Source organism: Pseudoliparis swirei, chromosome 18, assembly GCF_029220125.1.
Source record: "Pseudoliparis swirei isolate HS2019 ecotype Mariana Trench chromosome 18, NWPU_hadal_v1, whole genome shotgun sequence".
Classification (NCBI taxonomy): domain Eukaryota; kingdom Metazoa; phylum Chordata; class Actinopteri; order Perciformes; family Liparidae; genus Pseudoliparis; species Pseudoliparis swirei.
In genome coordinates, this window is record NC_079405.1 from 3,740,549 (window position 1) to 3,760,798 (window position 20,250).

The 20,250-nt window shown below is 45.2% G+C and overlaps 1 protein-coding gene and 1 long non-coding RNA gene across 3 annotated transcripts in view; both read right to left on the minus strand.

The window, feature by feature from the left end:
- cenpp (centromere protein P) overlaps window positions 1–20,119 on the minus strand; it is a 79,210-nt gene extending 59,091 nt beyond the window's left edge. For both annotated transcript variants that reach the window (XM_056436494.1, XM_056436493.1), the window contains exons 1-6: window positions 20,036–20,119; window positions 19,203–19,361; window positions 18,822–18,982; window positions 18,627–18,715; window positions 15,381–15,469; window positions 1,721–1,817 (exon numbers count right to left, since the gene is read on the minus strand). In XM_056436494.1, coding sequence (XP_056292469.1) covers window positions 1,721–1,817; window positions 15,381–15,469; window positions 18,627–18,715; window positions 18,822–18,982; window positions 19,203–19,360 — 594 coding nt within the window. In that variant the 5' untranslated portion in view covers window position 19,361; window positions 20,036–20,119. The remainder of the gene's footprint in view (window positions 1–1,720; window positions 1,818–15,380; window positions 15,470–18,626; window positions 18,716–18,821; window positions 18,983–19,202; window positions 19,362–20,035) is intronic.
- On the minus strand, window positions 13,185–14,494 carry LOC130207793 (uncharacterized). Its single transcript, XR_008834337.1, has 3 exons — window positions 13,793–14,494; window positions 13,630–13,668; window positions 13,185–13,533 (listed from the first exon to the last, which is right to left on the minus strand). It is a non-coding gene; the product is annotated as an uncharacterized LOC130207793 (long non-coding RNA).
- Window positions 20,120–20,250: the final 131 nt, after the last annotated feature.

Here is a 20,250-nt window from a genome sequence, read left to right on the forward strand (position 1 = left end):
AATGTGGCTGCGGCGAAGGTATGCGCTCTACCGAGTGCCCGTTCTAGTTCTTGATGTTTAGCCCTAAATACTTTATATACTTTATACTAGCAGCAAGCCACACCAACCCGTCACTCACGCCTAACGTTCAGCCGTAATATGATTCAGACAGGTGAGTTATACAACAATTCAACCCGTCTCATTGGCTCGAGACGTCAAGGCCGGTCTGAAGTGGCCATTTAAACCACAGCTGGAACATTCACATGCTGTCTCACTCCACAGTCATGATGTTTTCAACGGAAAGTACAACACAAGGGATCAGTAAATACATGTGTGCCAGGAGAGAACATGGAACATTACATTCTTTAATACCCACATTTAAGGGCTCATCATCAAAAAACATGTATTTATGTTAACTCGGGAGGCAAATGTGGAAAGATATTGAATATTTAAAAACGGTCACCTATAGATATAAACCTTTAAAATATAATTAGAGCTCACATTGGTCAGTCTGGCATCGCCACCGTAAACCGCACGACACCATCAACCCGGCTGCTGACGAGAGTCTGCACATGTTTGTGCGTCTGTGTGCAGAGACGGTGCACACTAATACGGCCACAATGGAGAAATGCCATTCAGTGATTGGCCGCATGCTTGTAAACGTCTGTGGTTTGTAAACTGGCACGGAGCCGGTCGTCCTCTGCAGTCCTGCGTTGAGCGGCTGGTTCGCGTTGCGGTCGACCGGCAACAACAAATGTAGAGATTCCTGGATTGCATGCGACTTCCTCTGTGCTTTTATATTTTTTGTTTATTCTTCCCAAATACGTATTTACGTCTGCGTGTCATTAAAGAGCGTGGAAATCAGCACACGAGGCACTGCCCACATTTCAGTCCAACGGTTACAATGGGAGATGCATTTTTTTCCATAATAACACGCAAGCAAAAAGAACGAGTTCGGAGCACACGGGCCAATATGGAAAAAGTGGGTTAATCCTCCTTCAGCACGGCCAACTTGGCAGAACTTTACATTCTCCAAGTAAGCAGGAGGGACGGCTCCACACTGCTCAGCAGCTTGATTTACTGGTTGACATTTTGCTGCGGCCTTTTCACTAAAGTCCCACCCTGATATTTACCATGCACATTAGAATTAATCACACACCTCTGGCATCGACCTTCAATTCTCTACTCTCTCATTAGCTCGAATCAAGTAAAAATGACATTTCTGGAGGTGTAATTGTATCATCATGGCCGACACATGATGCCAGTACCTTCTGGACCACAGAGAGAAACCCTGTCCCTCTGGATTGACCTTCTGACCTCTACGCTGGACAAGATAAGGCTCCTCCGCTGATGGATGAGGGTGAAACCCCGCAGGGGATCAAGCGGAGGTTAAACATTAAAACCAACCTAAAAGTTCCCATTTTGTGTCAGCCTGCTCTGATTGATGGACCATCTGGCCTCAACTGTACCGCGAATGGATCGACTTATCTTCTCCCCCTCAGACGATACGGGGAAGTCCAAAATGACTCGTATGGCAAAAAGAAAAGAAAGAAAAACTGCAGCAATCTCACAGACCAAAGACGTGATGAGTGATGGTAAACACTCAAAGTCCTCCACGCTCATTGAGCGGAGCAAGTCGAGGAACAACACACACACACAGCGACTGGAAAGCAGACGTGTGTGTGAGGATGTGTTCGCCACTTTCAGGTCCTTTTGCGTGCAGGTGTGTAACTTCACTAACCTGGAAGTGCTGGAAGGTTCTGCAGCGGTCGTCACATCTGTTGGAGAAGGTCCGGAGAGTCCTGAACAGCAGCAGAAGGTCTCGGCTCTCCTCCACCCTGAAAAGACGTAGCACACACGCTGTATGAGTTCCACGTGTAGCACGTTAGCAGCGCGGCAGGTGTGACCCTCCATCTGCGTCGACACAGGATGTGTTCAGGTACAGTAACCAGTGTAGGTCACGCTGCAGTCCAGTCGTCAGCTTTGAACTGTAACCTCTTCACAAGGTGTTAAAGTTCCTGAAATATATGCTTCCATTTATATTTGTCATTTGCAATACAGCTGCAGTATTTGATCATAACCCCAAATATTAGACAATGTAATATCAAATCACAAATGAGAGGCAGTCAGTATTTACTGACGGGGAGAAGTTAACGCCATCTGTAAAGGGACTTTATTTAAATAGCGTCTTTCCACCTTACACACACAGAGAGAGAAAGAGAGAGAGCGAACGAGACACACACAGAGAGAGAGACACACAGAGAAAGAGAGAAATAGAGAGAGACACACACACACACAAGGTTCTTGCTCAAAGGCACTTCAACACATTGACTGGATGAAAACAAAAGATGCATTAAAAATGGCTTTATAATTTATACAATATATCCAAGGAGCTGAATCCTGTAGGATCTCCAAATACAAGAGCCAATCAGATCTGTAAAGAGCCAATCAGATCTGTAAAGGGCCAATCAGATCTGTAAAGAGCCAATCAGACCTGTAAAGGGCCAATCAGATCTGTAAAGAGCCAATCAGACCTGTAAAGGGCCAATCAGATCTGTAAAGAGCCAATCAGACCTGTAAAGAGCCAATCAGACCTGTAAAGAGCCAATCAGACCTGTAAAGGGCCAATTAGACCTGTAAAGAGCCAATCAGACCTGTAAAGGGCCAATCAGATCTGTAAAGAGCCAATCAGACCTGTAAAGGGCAAATCAGACCTGTAAAGAGCCAATCAGACCTGTAAAGGGCCAATCAGATCTGTAAAGGGCCAATCAGATCTGTAAAGAGCCAATCAGACCTGTAAAGGGCCAATCAGACCTGTAAAGAGCCAATCAGATCTGTAAAGGGCCAATCAGATCTGTAAAGGGCCAATCAGATCTGTAAAGAGCCAATCAGACCTGTAAAGAGCCAATCAGACCTGTAAAGAGCCAATCAGACCTGTAAAGGGCCAATCAGATCTGTAAAGAGCCAATCAGACCTGTAAAGGGCCAATCAGATCTGTAAAGAGCCAATCAGACCTGTAAAGGGCCAATCAGACCTGTAAAGAGCCAATCAGATCTGTAAAGGGCCAATCAGATCTGTAAAGGGCCAATCAGATCTGTAAAGAGCCAATCAGATCTGTAAAGAGCCAATCAGACCTGTAAAGAGCCAATCAGACCTGTAAAGGGCCAATCAGATCTGTAAAGAGCCAATCAGACCTGTAAAGGGCCAATCAGATCTGTAAAGAGCCAATCAGACCTGTAAAGGGCCAATCAGATCTGTAAAGGGCCAATCAGATCTGTAAAGGGCCAATCAGACCTGTAAAGGGCCAGATCTGTAAAGAGCCAATCAGATCTGCATCACAGCGGCAGGAGAACAATAGAAGCAGAGCGTGTCTGGCTGCTCGCAGTGGCCCGGGTCCTTCTGTCCTTCTGTTATTCTGTTCTTCTGTTACAGGCTCTCCACAGTTTTCCACGGGGGCCCAAGGCTAGACGGCAGCCGGGTGAAGTTTCCAGATGACTGTTATTCCACAAAGAGCCGATGGAAACATGGCAGCGCACTCGGCACATCGTGGAGCGCGACCAGAAGGACGACGAGAGCGGCGCGACGGAGAGAGAGAGCGATCGATCCCCGGTTTGATCTCGTTGTTTTGAGGTCTGATGACATCGCCAGTGTTATTAATAAAACCGCACGGGTGGAAAGAAACCTTATCGCCAAGCGACTCTCATGAAAGCCTTCGTGGCTTCGGTTCATGAGGAACATTTGATCGTGGCGAACAATCAGGGTTCATCCACGTGTGGACCAATGGGGTTCCAGGACTTTAAAATACATTTCCATGACAAACATTTTGTAAAATCTCAGTGAATACATGAAAGAATGAGAACATGTAGTATTTAAACTAACTATGAGAATTACAAAGCATACAGTATATTACTTTAAATGACTCAAATGAATGGGAGACAATAGTTTGATTCAAAGAATAAACACTCGTGTATTTTCAGTGATGGTGCGTTCACTTGCAGCGTGGAAAAATGTGCACTGCGAGTTTGAGAGAGCGTCTGCCGGCTTATATTTTAAGCGTCATTCTTTTAAAAGCAGATTAATTATTTAAAACTCCGCGTAAATGAACATATGAATATAACACATCTCCATGACTTTTGGGACTTTTCCAGGCCTGTAAATAACTATTTTGAAATTCCAGGACTTTCCAGGTTTTCCACGACCGTACGAACCCCGACAGAGGAACAAAATCTAATTAAACAAGCAACACTTGGACAAAACTCTTTTGGATGCTCTACGTTCGTCATGCTTCCGTTGGTAGAGAAAGACATGAAGGTTATCTCTTCAGAAGAACAGTTGTTGGCCAATGAGTGTTCCTGAAGAGACGCCTGACCTGGTTTACTTGAAGAGGAAGACCCCGCGGCACAACAAGGACGTTCACATCTTTACTGACAATAAAACTACTTCAATTACAGCGTGCAGAGAACATGCGTGTGGACGGCGGGCGTGTTTGCTCTCAGGCTGAACTCTGCTGACCTCGGCACAGTTTGTCTTCACACCAGGAAACGCAAGCGGCCGGGATGCGTGGCCCTCCAGCCGCAGCCCGGGGGCCCCGGCGGGCCGCGGCCCCCCACACGGCAAGAGCAGCGCTGGGTTTTAATGGAGGACGTTTGACTCGGTACAGTCTGCCTCCGGTGTGTCGAGCCCGTCCCACAATGCACCGCTTCAACAGCGTTTCCACATCGCAGTCGCTTGCAAGTTTTCAACTGTACCGAATAAACAGCTGAAAGTAAGTAATTTAATTTGATGTGAAAACGTTTACAGTCCCCACCAACTCCACCGTTTTGTTAATTCGGTGAAATTCTCCGTTGTGTTCTTCTCATTCACACATATTTCGTACTTTCATCTTCTGCATGTTTGCACAATGGAAGAAGCGACAATAGGGATGACTTTACAATATATAAAGAAGACTTTGACTTTGAGATGAAACGACTGCAGCTCATGAACTCGTCGGCAGTGAATCCAACCTGCTGGTGATCGATCCTCTATGATCACGACGTCGTCTGAGCGGACCGACAGGATTCAGGATCTTCAGTGTTGTGACCGAGGACAGACAGGCGGACGCCGACGGAGGCTGAACTGCAGTCTGTGTGGTCACCATCAGTCACCATCAGTCACCATAAGTCACCATCAGTCACCATCAGTCACCATCAGTCACCATCAGTCACCATCAGTCCCCATCAGTCACCATAAGTCACCATCAGTCACCATCAGTCACCATCAGTCACCATCAGTCATCGCGTGTTCCTTTGGATACGAACAACGTTCAGAAAACCACCTCAGGGACGACAGATGTTAAAACACGTGAATAATATTACCAATAAAGAAATCAGTGTCAGTGTGTTTATCTTTAACAATCCAGACCTCTCTCTCTCCCTCTCTCCATCTCTCTCCATCTCTCCCTCCCCCCTCCCTCTCTCTCTCCCTCCCCCCTCCCTCTTTCCCCCTCTCTCCATCTCTCCCTCTCTCTCCCCCCTCCCTCTCTCTTCCTCTCCCTCTCTCCCCCTCTCTCTCCATCTCCTCCTCCTCTCTCTCTCTCCTCCTCCTCCTCTCTCCATCTCTCCTCTCTCGTCTCCTCCCCTCACCTCCCCCCTCCTCTCCATCTCTCCTCTCTCTCCCTCCCTCTCTCCCTTTCCATCTCTCCCCCTCTCTCTCTCCCCCTCTCCCTCCCTCCCTCTCTCCCTCTCTCCCTCCCTCTCTCTCTCTCTCTCTCTCTCCCTCAGAAAGCAGCAGTTTGTCAGATTCATTATCTCCAGTATTTTTCCATCTTCTTTTCTTTGCCAGATTCTGCAGACCGGACCAAAGGATCCAGATGTGGTTTGGCCTCCGATGCGTGGAGCTGATCAGCCTCCTGCTCTGCGGTGCCGACCGACTGTCGGAACAGAAGCTTCCAGCCAGACGCTTGTTATCGGGACAGAAAATGCACCTGAGCACGAAAAACACAACTAGTGTGACGGATTATTGTTCATCATCTCTGGAAAGATTCAGGAGTGACGCTGAAATGGCCTTAAACTAAATGCCGACGTGTGTTTAGCTGGAGGCTGTTTAGATAGTGAAGACCTTGAAGACTTGCTTTACAATGTTTACTTAATGAAACGGGCAACACTGTGGGCGACTACGCATGTGCTAAAACTTAACGATCTGCTTCATCAAAACCGTGTGGGCGGTACAAATAGATAGAAATACAACATTTCACATTGTTTTCCTCCACACAAAAACATAAACAGATCATCATGTTGCAATCGTGAGCAAATCAAAAGGATGTTGCTGTCGGACCGCATCGTAAAACGCCGACTAAGAGATCTGGTTCTCAGGGACTTTAGACTTCGAGTCTGTGCTCACAAATAAAACGAGTTTGAGTTTCACGTGAAATCCTCGAGGGCTCACCAGCTGGTGCACAACGTATTCTCTGTTGATAAAAGGACGAGGGAAGTGGGGCAGATTTATTGGTTTGTAAGGACTCGGAGGCATCCACATCGCTGCCAGGTGGCTCCGCCCACTCCCAGCGGACAGTATTGGGAGCAGGTGTGCGAAGCCACACACCGAGAGCGGATCTCATCGTGGGAGAAGAGTAAAAACACTGAGTTGGCTTTAGTCGAGAGGAGGTCTCAGTCGCTTCTGCCAGGACATCTCCAGGGTGAACTTTTGTTGTAGATTGAAACGTTAACTTAGTTTTCTAGTTCTATTGGTGGGGCTCCAGAACGAGATACATTTATCGTTTTGCATTAACTTTTAGGGATCTACTCGTGCGAAAGATTCGCATTGCTTCTGGCGTGAACGCAGCATAAGGTCTCAAAAAGAATGCTTTAAAAGATAAAATACAATATATATTGTATATCAACCAAACAAAATCTGCCGAGCTCCAAGTCCACAACTATTTCCTCAGATGGTTTGTAATCACGATTCTGTTCCTCCACAAAGATAAATAGTTCAGTGAGAGATTAAATAAGACATGAAATAGATCGGGGTGAATACTGATTCTAGACGCAGCTCGTTGAGCTTCAATTCAATTCAGTTTATTTGTATAGCCCAATTTCATAAATTACAAATTTGTCTCGGAGTGCTTTACAATCTGTACACATAGACATCCCTGCCCCAAAACCTCGCATCGGACCAGGAAAAACTCCCAAATAACCCTTCAGGGGGAAAAAAAGGGAAGAAACCTTCAGGAGAGAACAGAGGAGGATCCCTCTCCAGGATGGACAGAACAATAGATGCTTCACCCACTGAACTCTCACTTCAAAGTCAACATTACATCTGATGGCGCCGCGGACGGCCGCCTCGGTGTGTTGGTGCGCGATGTTTTTTGTTGTTTTCGTTTTAAATACTGTTTTCTGCTGTGATTCCCAGAGCTCTTTCACCAGAGAAGAGCTCATGAACATCAGGGGAACAACTCCAGCGGATTTATTTCCAACGTTTTTAACTTCTGTGGAGTTACTGGACATTTTTGTAAAAGGTGTGCTCACCTTCGCCACGCGTGAAACGCCCGGAGAGGGAAACGCTCAGGGCGCTTATGCGGCTACGGAAACGGGATCTCGTACAGCGCTGCCGGGCATATTTCTCCAACGTCCGCTCACTGTGCAACAAACTGGACGAACTCCAGCTGCTGGTGGGAGAGACAGAGACTTCTCCTCATCCTCCGCCCTGTGTTTCACGGAATCATGGCTTAGTGGATCGATACCAGATTCTGCGCTCCAGCTCGCTGGCTTCCAGCTGTTCCGAGCGGACCGGGACACAGAGCTCTCCGGAAAAGCAAAGGGTGGAGGAATCTGCTTTTACCTCAACAACGGCTGGTGCAACGACGTAACGGTGATCCTACAGCACTGTTCGCGGACCTGGAATCTTTATCATTCACTGCAAACCCTTCTACTCCCACGTGAGTTCGCTTCATTCATCCTGGCCGGAGTTTACATGCCGCGAGGGGAACGTGCACGAGGCACAGCGGACCCTCGCCGAACAGATACGGTGTGTGGAGCGGACCTTCCCGGACTCTTTAGTTATTGTACTGGGATTTTAACAAAGGAAACCTCAGCCACGAACTCCTAAATATAGACAGTTAATAAAATGCCCTACTAGAGAGAAGAGCATTCTGGACCACTGCTACACAACAATCAGCAGGGCCTATCACGCCGTCCCTCGAGCTGCACTGGGAAACTCTGACCACGTCATGGTTCATCTGATTCCCTCATACAGGCAGAGACTAAAGCTCTGCAAACCTGTGGTGAGGAAGTTCAAGAAGTGGACCAGTGAGGCTCTGGAGGATCTACGGGCGTGCTTGGACTGTACTGACTGGGATGTCTTCAGGACTGCTACCAACAGCCTGGATGAGTACACAGAGGCTGTAACTTCCTACATCAGCTTCTGTGAGGACAGCTGTATTCCATCCAGCTCCAGGGTGAGTTATAACAACGACAAACCCTGGTTCACAGCGGAGCTCAGGAAGCTAAGACTGCAGAAGGACCAGGCATTCAGGAGTGGGGACAAGGACCTGTACACAGAGTCCAAATACAGGTTTAGCAAGGCGGTGAGAGATGCTAAACGTCTGTACTCTGAGAAACTGCAACAGCAGCTCTCAGCAAACGACTCTGCTTCTGTCTGGAGAGGGCTCAGGCAGATCACCAACTACAAGCCCAAATCACCCCACTCCATGAACAATGTGCTTCTGGCAGACGAGCTAAATGAGTTCTACTGCCGCTTTGAAAGACAATGGAGCAGTCCTGAGACCATCCCCCACAGCCCCATCAACAAGCCACAGACCCTCAGCCCACCCTCCCCAGCCCATCAGGGGCTCACACCTCTGGAGCACCCTCCATCAACTCAGCGACGACCCTCGTCATCCTGGAGAGAGACGTCAATAGGCTGTTCAAAAGCAGAACCCCCAAAGCAGCGGGCCCGGACTCCGTCTCCCCTCCACCCTGAAGCACTGTGCTGACCAGCTGTCTCCGGTGTTCACCGACATCTTCAACACCTCCTGGAGACATGCCACGTTCCAGCCTGCTTCAAGGCCTCCACCATCATCCCGTCCCCAAAAACCCAAGATCACAGGACTCAATGACTACAGGCCCATCGCCTGACCTCTGTGGTCATGAAGTCCTTGAACGCTTGGTCCTGTCACACCTCAAGACCATCACCGACCCACTCCTGGACCCCTGCAGTTCGCCTACAGAGCCAACAGGTCTGTAGACGATGCAGTCAACATGGCCCTTCACTACATCCTCCAGCATCTGGACTCCCAGGAACCTACGCCAGGATCCTGTTTGTGGACTTCAGCTCTGCTTTCAATACAATCATCCGTCCCTGCTGCAGGACAAGCTCTCCCAGCTGCACGTGCCCGACTCCACCTGCAGGTGGATCACAGACTTCCTGACCGACAGGAAGCAGCACGTGAGGCTGGGGAAACACGTCTCAGGCTCCCGGACCACCAGCACGGGTTCCCCCCAAGGCTGTGTTCTCTCCCCTCTGCTGTTCTTCCTGTACACCAACAGCTGCACCTCCAGTCACCAGTCCGTCAAGCTCCTAAAGTTCGCGGATGACACCACCCTCATTGGACTCATCTCTGGTGGGGACGAGACCGCCTACAGGTGGGAGACTGACCACCTGGTGACCTGGTGCAGCCAGAACAACCTGGAGCTCAACGCTCTAAAGACAGTGGAGATGGTTGTGGATTTCAGGAGGAATGCAGCCCCACCCGCCCCTCTCATCCTGTGTGACTCCCCCGTCGACGCTGTGGAGTCCTACCGCTTCCTGGGCTCCATCATCTCCCAGGACCTCAAGTGGGAGCTGAACATCCGCTCCATCACCAAGAAGGCCCAGCAGAGGATGTTCTTCCTGAGGCAGCTGAGGAAATTCAACCTGCCAGGAAGAATGATGGTACAATTCTACACGGCCATCGTTGAGTCCATCATCTGCTCCTCCATCACCGTCTGGCACCCTGCAGCCACAGCCAAAGACAAGCGCAGGCTGCAGAGCATCATCCGCTCGGCCGAGAGGGTTATCGGTTGCAATCTGCCTTCCCTCCAGGTCCTGTTCACTTCCAGGTCACTGAAGCGGGCCAGAAAGATTGTCGCTGACCCCTCCCACCCTGGACACTCCTGTTCGAGTCCCTCCTCGGGAGGAGGCTGCGTCCATCAGGACAAAGACCACCCGCCACACCAAAAGTTTTTCCCGTCGGCAGTCGGGCTCATCAATGGAACCCGGACTGACTGACTGTCACCCCAGGACTACCACCTCTTCTTCCTCCTTCTTCCCGCTCCTTCCTCTTCCTCCTCCTCACTCCTCCTCCCTCCTCCTTCTTCTTCCCTCCTCCACACACGTCACTTTAACATGCACTTTAACTAAAACACACCACTTGAAGCACACACCCAAACACTTCACATTATTTGTTGTCTTTCTGTCGTGTTGATTGTTGTTTGTTTTGTCATGTCCAAATGTTGCACCTTCCACCAAAAAAAATTCCTCGTTTGTTTGTGAAAACATTCCTGGCAATAAAACTGTTTCTGATTCTGATTCTGATTCTGATATCTATTAGAAACCTTTGAATTAAAAGATGAAACGGACATGATGTCCTGAGCTTTGACCTCAATGAACATTGGGCAACAGGTCAGCGCCAGGAGGACAGCACAACTCGATGGATCGCATCCTGAGTGTAAAATGTAACATGTTAACGACGTGAGAGACTCATTGTTCGTGAGTAAAGAGCAGACCGTCTCAGTTTCAGATCTTCTTCTCGAATCAACAGTTTCATCCTGACAGGAATAATATTAAATATGTAAACAGTAATACGAGCTGGACTGAGCAGAACCGACCGGGTTTCAGTCCAAACACCAATCAAGCCGACGCCCGACTCTCACATGATGAACTTCAGCTCAACAAACTAAACACACCGCATGGCTAGAGTAAGAAGACGCCTGAACATTAAAGCCGCGATATGAAATATGAAACCATGGGTATTAATCTGCTGCTACACCTCTTCTGGTTTCAGGACTTGGAGACCGACAGCTGGGATTTAGTCCCATTCAGCCGCAAGCGCATCAGGTGGGAGACGTCAGACGCTGGGTGATGACTCCTGAAAGGTGTTAGTTCAACGATATAAAATATCACACTTGTGAGTTTTAACGGTCTTAAAAAGAGCGTGGCTACTAATGCAACTTTGGCTCTGGTGGCATCCAGTTGGTTTTAGATACCTGTAAGGCATCTAGACGGACATTAAGAGGGGCTGACTCCCAGGCTGCTTACTAACACTGGTTAGCTCTCAGGCAGCCAATTAGCTTTGGATGCCTGTGAGGCACTTGATGTTGAGACTGGTTGACTTCCAGGCTGCTTTGGAATAAGGATACCTCTGAGGCAGCCACCAGTTTTTGGATAACTCTGAGGCATCATAGGTAGTGTTGACTACTTTATATCAATAAAGAACTACTTTAAAGACTTTAAAGACTACTTTATATCAATAAAGAACTTCAGAAAGCCAGCTCCAAACTATTACACCCCAGTGTCAATAAGTGTTTCATTGTCACATTGGTATGTGCATCAAATCTGAATTTAATACTGTGTTCGTGTCATATGTCTTTCCCACTGTTGTTAAGGCGGCCAAGGACCTGTGCTCCTCCGTCGGTGCTCTGGCTGCCAGGAGCATCGAATTTAAAGAAGTGGCCATGCTGCCGGCATCAGACCCCACTGTGGCCACAGGGAGAGCCACGGAGTTCAAGTAATTTGCAATATTCCACATCCTATATATGGGCTCTGACAGGTTTAATAGACATTATTTATCCTGAATTTATGTTTTTATCTTTTCCTCCAGACAACAGCTCCAGCACCTCGCCAACCAGGTGAGGTCAAATGATCAATTTGACCTCCTCACGCACACCTTGGGGCCAGGAATGGTAGAGGTGGTGGTGGATATTTTTAAAAAGTGTGTTGACACACATTGAAAATATTAACAATTAGCAATTTGTTGTTTGTTGTGTTCATTAATTAAATATCTTCATGTTCTACATCACTGTGTATGTGTTGTGAATTGGAAGTGTATTGAACTTGGCATCTTGATTTAACTAGTCTGATAATTTAGCTAGCTGGGCCTGAAATCGCATGGTGTAAATTACAGATCTGACATGTTAGGCATGTGGATTAAGGCAAATAGTCATGGTGACACAATATGTCAACACTAATTTCTACAGCTTCACATAAGGGTTTATTCCAGTAGAGTGTTACAAGTTAATGAAACCCCAACTTACATTAATTTTTTTTTTTAAATGTATCGTCAGAGGACACACACATGATGGAGGAGAGACATGACTGATGGGGTGTGACATATTCTTTATTGAAAATAAAGGCCAAGTACAACCCTCATACACACAGTAAAATGGTAAAAACAAAATTTCACACGCAAACAGCTTAGTTTACTAAGCACTAAGGATGGCAGAATTTAATACACTATAAATATTATCTAAATATTTTATTGGGGCAGTGTGGGACAGGTCGGAAAACTGGGGAAAGACTAGTTACGGGTTCGCTGTCTTCGCCTGCGCTTAAATGCCCCGTCGTGATGGACAGTTTGTATCTGCCGCTTGTTGTGGTCTGTCTTTGAATAGTTTGCAATCAGGTGGAGCAGTCCTCCTCCTGATCTCCTCCACCGTTATCTGGTATCTTTGTAAAATAATTTCTGAGTCACACTCAAAGAAGGTTTCAATGTTTCAACAATATTATTCGTAACAATATTAGGATTTCATCTTCTTTACATACAGTACAGTATTGTACACATGTAATGTCTGTACATAGCCCTTCTGTCTTTACTGCCATCCCAACAGATGTTCCTATAACCCAAAACTGTGATGGGCTCTGGGAAACCAGTCACATGGTGAAAAGGGACATTTTTGAGATTAGAGTGAAAATACTAGTAGGTCGAAACTCAGTATTTTGGTGAAATTGGGTTTTGATTCAATTATTATTCTATAACATGTTGTCTATCATCCCTAAACATATCTACTTGTTTTTCATTAATTGAATGTGTTAAAATGTGCTTTATTCAACCAGCCAGTCTATTTAGAACCCCTCTTTAAAGTTGTTTCTGTCAAAATTCTATTCCATGAAATCTAACTGATCAGCTGACTTTGGGCAATCATAACATTTGAAACAGACAAATAATGAAAAAATATTTGAAACAAGCTTGAAGTCAGCTTCCAAAGGTCAAATTTCACCATGTGACTGGTTTTCCCAGATCCCATCACAGATGGTCTCAGCACTGTTACTACCACACTACCACTAAAAATATAAACCTGTCTTGAAGAAACCTATGCCTAGCTGTGCACTTCACCTTTTGCTCCGATGCCCCGAGCATGTCCTCAAAAGGCTGTGGACATTCTGAAATGCCGGCTGGGATGGGGCAGTAGGGGATGGTGGAGCAGCAGGGCCGGATGGGGCAGGAAGGGTGGATGGAGCAGCAGGGCTAGATGGGGTTGGGGCTGGGGCGGGCTCCACCAACCAGTGGTGACTGGTGGAAAATTGCGATCTTTGCAGATGGTCCTATAAAGTCACAAGAAGTAACCAAATTTGCTTTATGAGGAGATGAACTAGTGTTGTAGTACTCGAGTCCAGATGGCAAGATAAAGAATAACTTACCACCTTTTGACACCTGCAGGGCCTTCCGCTTCCATCCTACTGTATAAAGACATTGCAAGGAACTAATAAGTATTTTTGGGGGAATTATTGAAGTCATTGTTAAATGTCAGTGTGTGAAAGAGACTTTTTTTAGTCATTAAAGTAGGTCTAGGTTGAACCTTACCCTTCCTGGGTGCCATTTCTTCATAAACTGAAAGAGAAAGGCAATATGAGTGTGATTAGTATTATCACATAATGTTAGGCATATGCAATGTTAAAAATAATCTGGCAGATTTATTCAATAGGCCTATCTGTATGAGGAGGCATGAGGACAATTTAACTAAGGGATATCAGTCTACAGTCAACCAGTCTCAACATCAGGTGCCTCAAAGGCATCCAAAGCTAATTGGCTGCCTGAGAGCTAACCAGTGTTAGTAAGCAGCCTGGGAGTCAGCCCCTCTTAATGTCCGTCTAGATGCCTTACAGGTATCTAAAACCAACTGGATGCCTGTGAGTTAACCTGTATACCAACGACTAGGCAGCCTGGCAGTCAACACGACCTATGATGCCTCAGAGTTATCCAAAAACTGGTGGCTGCCTCAGAGGTATCCTTATTCCAAAGCAGCCTGGAAGTCAACCAGTCTCAACGTCAAGTGCCTCACAGGCATCATTTGAAAGATAACCACTAACCATTAACAATCACTCAAATACAGTGATTAATCTACAGTAATTAATCTTACTTTGTTACCTAATGTTTTAACCAGATTTAGCTCGCTAGCAGGTAGAAATGACATTACCACAGCTAAGATTAGCATAATCTATCTGCTAGCTAGCAGGTTGAAATAACATTACCACAACATTAGCCGGCCCAAAAAATATAAATATATTAGCTACGTACCTTTGAAATTGTTGAACCAAGTGGGTTAATGTGCTCCAAATGCGCTCCAAGTGGGTTTGAATATGCAATGCGCTCCAAATGCGCTCCAAGTGGGTTTGAATATGCAATGCGCTCCAAATGCGCTCCAAGTGGGTTTGAATATGCGCTCCGCTCCAAGTGGGGGGTAGCGCATTGATTGGATCAGAGTTTTGGGGGGCGGGACCACCTTCCGGCACCTTGAGGGCTCAAAACACCATCGAGCGAGCAAGGCACTGAACCCCCAGTTGCTCCCCGGGCATCACTGCAGCCCACTGCTCCTTAATAACTCAGGATGGGCTCAATGCAGAGAATACATTGCGTTGCCTGTGTACCTGAACTCTGTGCAATGACAAGAGATTCAATCCAATTCCAGGGAAGTGAGGGACAAACACACACCTGTTAGCACCGCTAATCGCTGCAAAACAAAACTCTAACTTTCAATGGTCTAGAGATGCATTTTCACACAATTCCTTTGATCGATTATAACGATCATTAAAAAAGTGAAATATTATTACCAAGAAGTTGATTGAAAAAAGGTTTATTTTTAAATCCCTTGTACGTGTTACTTGGCCACGTAAGAAGACTCTTTGTGTGAAGCTTCTTCTATAATTATTGGTTGTAAAACGCTTTATTGGACAATCGGTCGTCCCCGTGAAGATTTAGACGTAAGGGGTTAATGGGAAGGCGAGGGGGGGGCAGGAAGATCGTAGGGTACCTTTTACAACTGTCATAATTTGAATTTGCTCGCAGACAAAAGGACGCCTGGAGGTGATGTGGCAGAAATACACAGTGAGGAATAATGAGTATGATTTTCTGTTCAGATCAGCTGAACATCAACCTGCATATCAGTTCTTACCCAGACAGGAAGCTGTTGAAGTTCTGCAGGTCGCTGGCGTCCACCACCACGTTCAGACCGCTGATGGTCCTCACGCACCCTGATCCCTCCTGCAGGACGAAGGCACCATCCATTACTCTGAGTCACTGCATCAGTGCAGTGATGAATGAGAACTTGTTATCAAATTTTAAAAACTCACTTAGTGGCCATAAAATGACATTTTTTTAAAAGAATGCTTTTACTTTGAAGAGATCTTAATTTGAAATGTGTTTTGTGTTTGTTTTTGGAGCACACTGATACAACATTCCTGTAAATGCACCAGAGGCTATTTTTCATCTGCAGTCCCAATTGTTGCCAATTCCTCCTCTGAGACGGTTTAATCTGATGATTGGACGACAGTCTCTCAGCTGCTGCGGAGGTCGGAGTTGAGCAACTTCAATTTCAATCGACTCCTCTCCAGCACCACTGAGCACAGGCCTCTGTCGCCCTCTGCTGGCTGCCTCCAGCAGCAGCACCCATTCTGTGAAGGCCAGTGTCACCTGAACCGTTTTAACCCTCCTGTTACCTTTGGGGTCAATTTGACCCCATTCAATGTTTAACGTCTCTAAAAAAATGAAAGACATCATTTGAACATTGGGGGCATATTAGGTATATATATCATCCCAAAACTCTCACCAAATTTAAGTTGTCAGGCTTGGTGAAAAGCCAGATGACATGGACCCCTCGAAATTCGGCTTTTTTGCTCTCTTGCTCACCTGAGTTTGACCCCGACGGCCCTCACCCCCTCACCACTTCAAATTTTTAGTTTTTTTTTTTTTTCCACTTACAAAAAACCAAAAGCTACAAAAAGTCCTAAGCTCCGCCTACTTAAAGTTTACTTTTTTGTTTTTTTTTGAAAATTTTGAAAAACACATCAGGCGTTGCTCCGACACTCTCAAGTCCAATTCATTGCATAATGATCATGGTAGCTTATATCAAATATATCATTGTGGTAAGGATCTATGGCCCGAACAACATTCTAGGGGGCGTCTGTTTTTTTTGTAAAATAACATAACCACTATTGGGAAAAGGACTGTCAGGATATGTGCAAAGGGAGCCTGAAATTTCACAGCAAAATTTCGTGTAATTGAACCGTAGGGGGCGCTACAATAATTCACAAAGTTGGCCGTTTTGGCGTTTTTTTTTTTTTTTTGATTTGGCCTTTTTTTTTTTTTCCCCTTCGATTTCCACAAAAACAAACAGAATCAGCTAAAAAATCAGTTTTAGAATTCAAGACTGAAAAAAAAACTTTTTTTCATTGGTAAAATTTTTCGGTTTTACTGCCATAATTTTTTTACTCTGTGATTTTTTATAAAAAAAAAAAACTATTGCTCATCCTATACTAACGCAAAAAAAATGTGTGTGTGCCAGCCAAGGCCTGAACATTCACACGAAGAAAAAACAACAATATTTCTTCCAGGAACAACCTATTGATCACCTATGAGAAGTAAATAACCATAAATTTATTCACTTTCATAGGCTTGCTTCTCTTCTTATCGGTCAATCATCATCGGGCAAAACATTAACAACACACAATCCAAAGTCATTCATGAAGCCCACAAAGCATTTTACGTTCAGTGTTACACTATTGCCGTGCCCATCAAATTCTCTCGACTCAAGGGGCTTTGGGGGCTTTAGGGGACTAAACATAAAATACCAAAAAATACCTATTAGAATACGTATTACTCATACATGTAGTTATTTTATTAGGATTTTTTTTCTTCAATTTGGCATAGTGCCACCAGTGCCACCATTTTATTTTTTTTCAATTAGCAGCCCCTTATTACTTTTATGTAGTTATATGGTATGTGTGGTATATGATCGACAAAGAAAGGTCTCCCATGCTCTAAACTGTACCTGTGTACCGGATGTTTAGTCATTCACAATAGGTGTGTCTGTGTCACACACCACCACCACCATACTCATGTTTCCACCTCCACAGGCCAACAGGTGCGGTATGGCGTGCAAAACCGGATAGAGAACTGCAGTGCATCAGAAGAGACCGCAAGAAGCAGGCCTCTTCTCTCTTCTCTCTCTCTCCTCTCTCCTCTCTCTCTCTCTCTTCTCTCATAAAATAAAACTCTACGGCAGTTTTTTTGATGCTTTTAATTGATCGGATTTCTTTTTTTTTGCTGGACACATGATGCATGGATTTGTTTGGACTTCAACTGAAGACATAGTTAGTTCAGCTCAATCCTGATCAGTCCAGTCCTAAATCTGTAAATAATGTGCCTAAAATGGCTGCCTGTAAACCAGCTGGCTCATAGCTCACTGCTCCAAGATTGGTCTGGATACACAACACCAGAGATAATTTTTCATCATTTTTTTTTTTTTTATTTTTTTTTTTTTTTTTTTTTTTTTTTTTTTTTTTTACATGACATGAATCACGTATGTTCACGTATGTAACAACGTATAATTGACGAACTTGAATCTTACCTAGTGGCTGAACTGGACTGCGCTCTTTCCGCTTTTTCAGTCGGCGCGTCGTCGAGCGCCCGGCCCGCGCGTCCGAGTCGAGTCCGCCGGGCGGCCGGGGGTGGTCGGGCGCCCGTTCGGCGCTGCTGTGATATTTTCACTTCATATTTCATGACTTTTTCTAATTTACCGGGGACAACTGGGAAAACATAAAATTCACATGCTGATATGTTTTTAATGTCCTGAACACAACTTGTACGCATCGGTGTTCTTTGGGGTCAATTTGAGCCCAGGCTGTTTTTCACTGTGTAAAACATATAAGAAATATCAACTTTTTTATTTATTTAAAGGGCTATTTAGGTCGTCAACAAATAAACAAAAAGTACCTCACACTTAAACTTGGGAAACAATATTAATTCTAATCATTTTCTGGAGGTTTTAATTGCTGTGGTCAAAAAGGGTAAAAGCTGTGAGTACATGTGAAGGTAACAGGAGGGTTAAGCATCGCTGACAACTCTCTTCGTATTAGTTGTGAGCATCTCCACATATGTCTAGGTATAATACGAGTCCAAAAAGAGCTGGATCAAATAATGAGTGTTAGTAAAAAAAAACACCACTGTATATCTTTCTTTGACAAAAAGCGTTGTACAATGATAAAGTGTGTGAATGCCTTATTGTGTTTTCATTCACACATGTCTAAATAATAGCCAATAGTCTCTAAATTACATTCAGGAAGGGAAAAGGCTGCAATCGATCAGCTCCACTTGTGACTCTGTCTCGTCAACAAATTATTTTGAATATGAAATGACTCACCTTGACCTCAGAGAGCTGGAACTCCACCTGGAAGACCAGTTCAGAGCAGTGACCTGACACACAGAGCTGCTGGACGAGCTTTCTGTCACCTAGTAGACACAGACACACACACACACACACACACACAGACAGATTAATTCAGTCTATAAAACAGAGAACAGTGACGGCTGTGGATTCACAACACGGAGCTCTTACTGCTTTGCAGAGTCTTTGTGGTGCAGCTGTTCAGACTGATGCCATTCATCTCCGTCTGGAGCTTCAGATCCGCCTCCATTTCCTCCACCTCCTCCTTCAGCCTGGACAGCACCTTCTCCTTCTCCTTCTTGTCTCCTTGTCTCTGTCCACACATACACAACCTGTGGAGACGGACAACAACATGTTCAGTTACTGCAACGACAGCTCAGCACGACCGTTTACCATTTTCTGCTCGCGTGCTTTTGCAAAGCCCAGGTTTCATTAGCAGTAAGCAGGAAGACTAGACGTTAAGATGTACAGCTGTGAATGGGGAAATGCTACAAGTTAAAAAGTGAAAAATAGTGCAAGAAAGATTTGAACATGAAACAGAACTAAACTCACATGGCATCCTGCATCTCTCCTCTGAAGTGGAATGTGATGTCCCTGTGGTTGTCCTGCTGTTGGCACTTCAACGCTGAAACCTCAGCCTGAAGATGCTTAATCTGAGCCTCCAGCACCTCCACCTCCTCCATGTCCTCTTGGCTCACCTCCTCCATCATCCTGAAGGGCAAAACAGAAGAAAGTGGTGTACACTGTATAGTACAGTGGTGTAGCATTCTGAATGTTTAATTAATTAAAAGTAGTAATAATGCAGTGTAAAACTGTTACAATTAAGTAGTAAGTAAATACTAAATATTAGCGTTAAAATATACGTAACAGGGCCTATTTGAGATCTAGAATCTATATCATATTAATGGATTTTGATCCAAGATGGAAAAGTTGGAGCCAATTTCAACTACTTTATGTATACTGTTGGGAATTAATATAAATCATCATTTATTAGTTGGGTTATATTCCGGATTAATAATCTGAATGTGCAAATTTAATACTGTAAACTAATTTTTTGTTGAGTAAAGAGTAAAGTGCCATACAATGGAAATAATACTCAAATAAAAAGTATTCAGATATATTTAAGTCCACCACTGGTCAACACATGATAGACCACACAGGTGTGTTCAGTTACTGTGGTTGATTAGACCTCATGCCTCTGTGGCCCTGCATGAACTAACAGGGCCGGATGAACGACGCCGTCATCAATGAACTTGAATAACGTTAATTTCCTTTACACCAGTAACGTTCGTAAGTCTAGCTAGCTCCATTTATGCCGACTTTAGCGACACAAAAAACTGCCCTTGGTGCAGTTAGTCAAACTGTCATGTCTAAAGTTAACTTACCGTACTCGTCACCGTTATAATGTCGAAGTATTTAAATAAAAGTGACATAAAATAACTGTATTAAACCCTTCTTTACGTCACCTGATTGAGTTTCAAGTTTTCACCCTGACAACCAAAACATTTCGAAGCCTCGCGCCCTCTGGACTCTACCACTTCCCACGCTGTGGAGGGGTGAGGGGTAGGGGATACACTATTTCTATAAAAAAGGGTGCTTC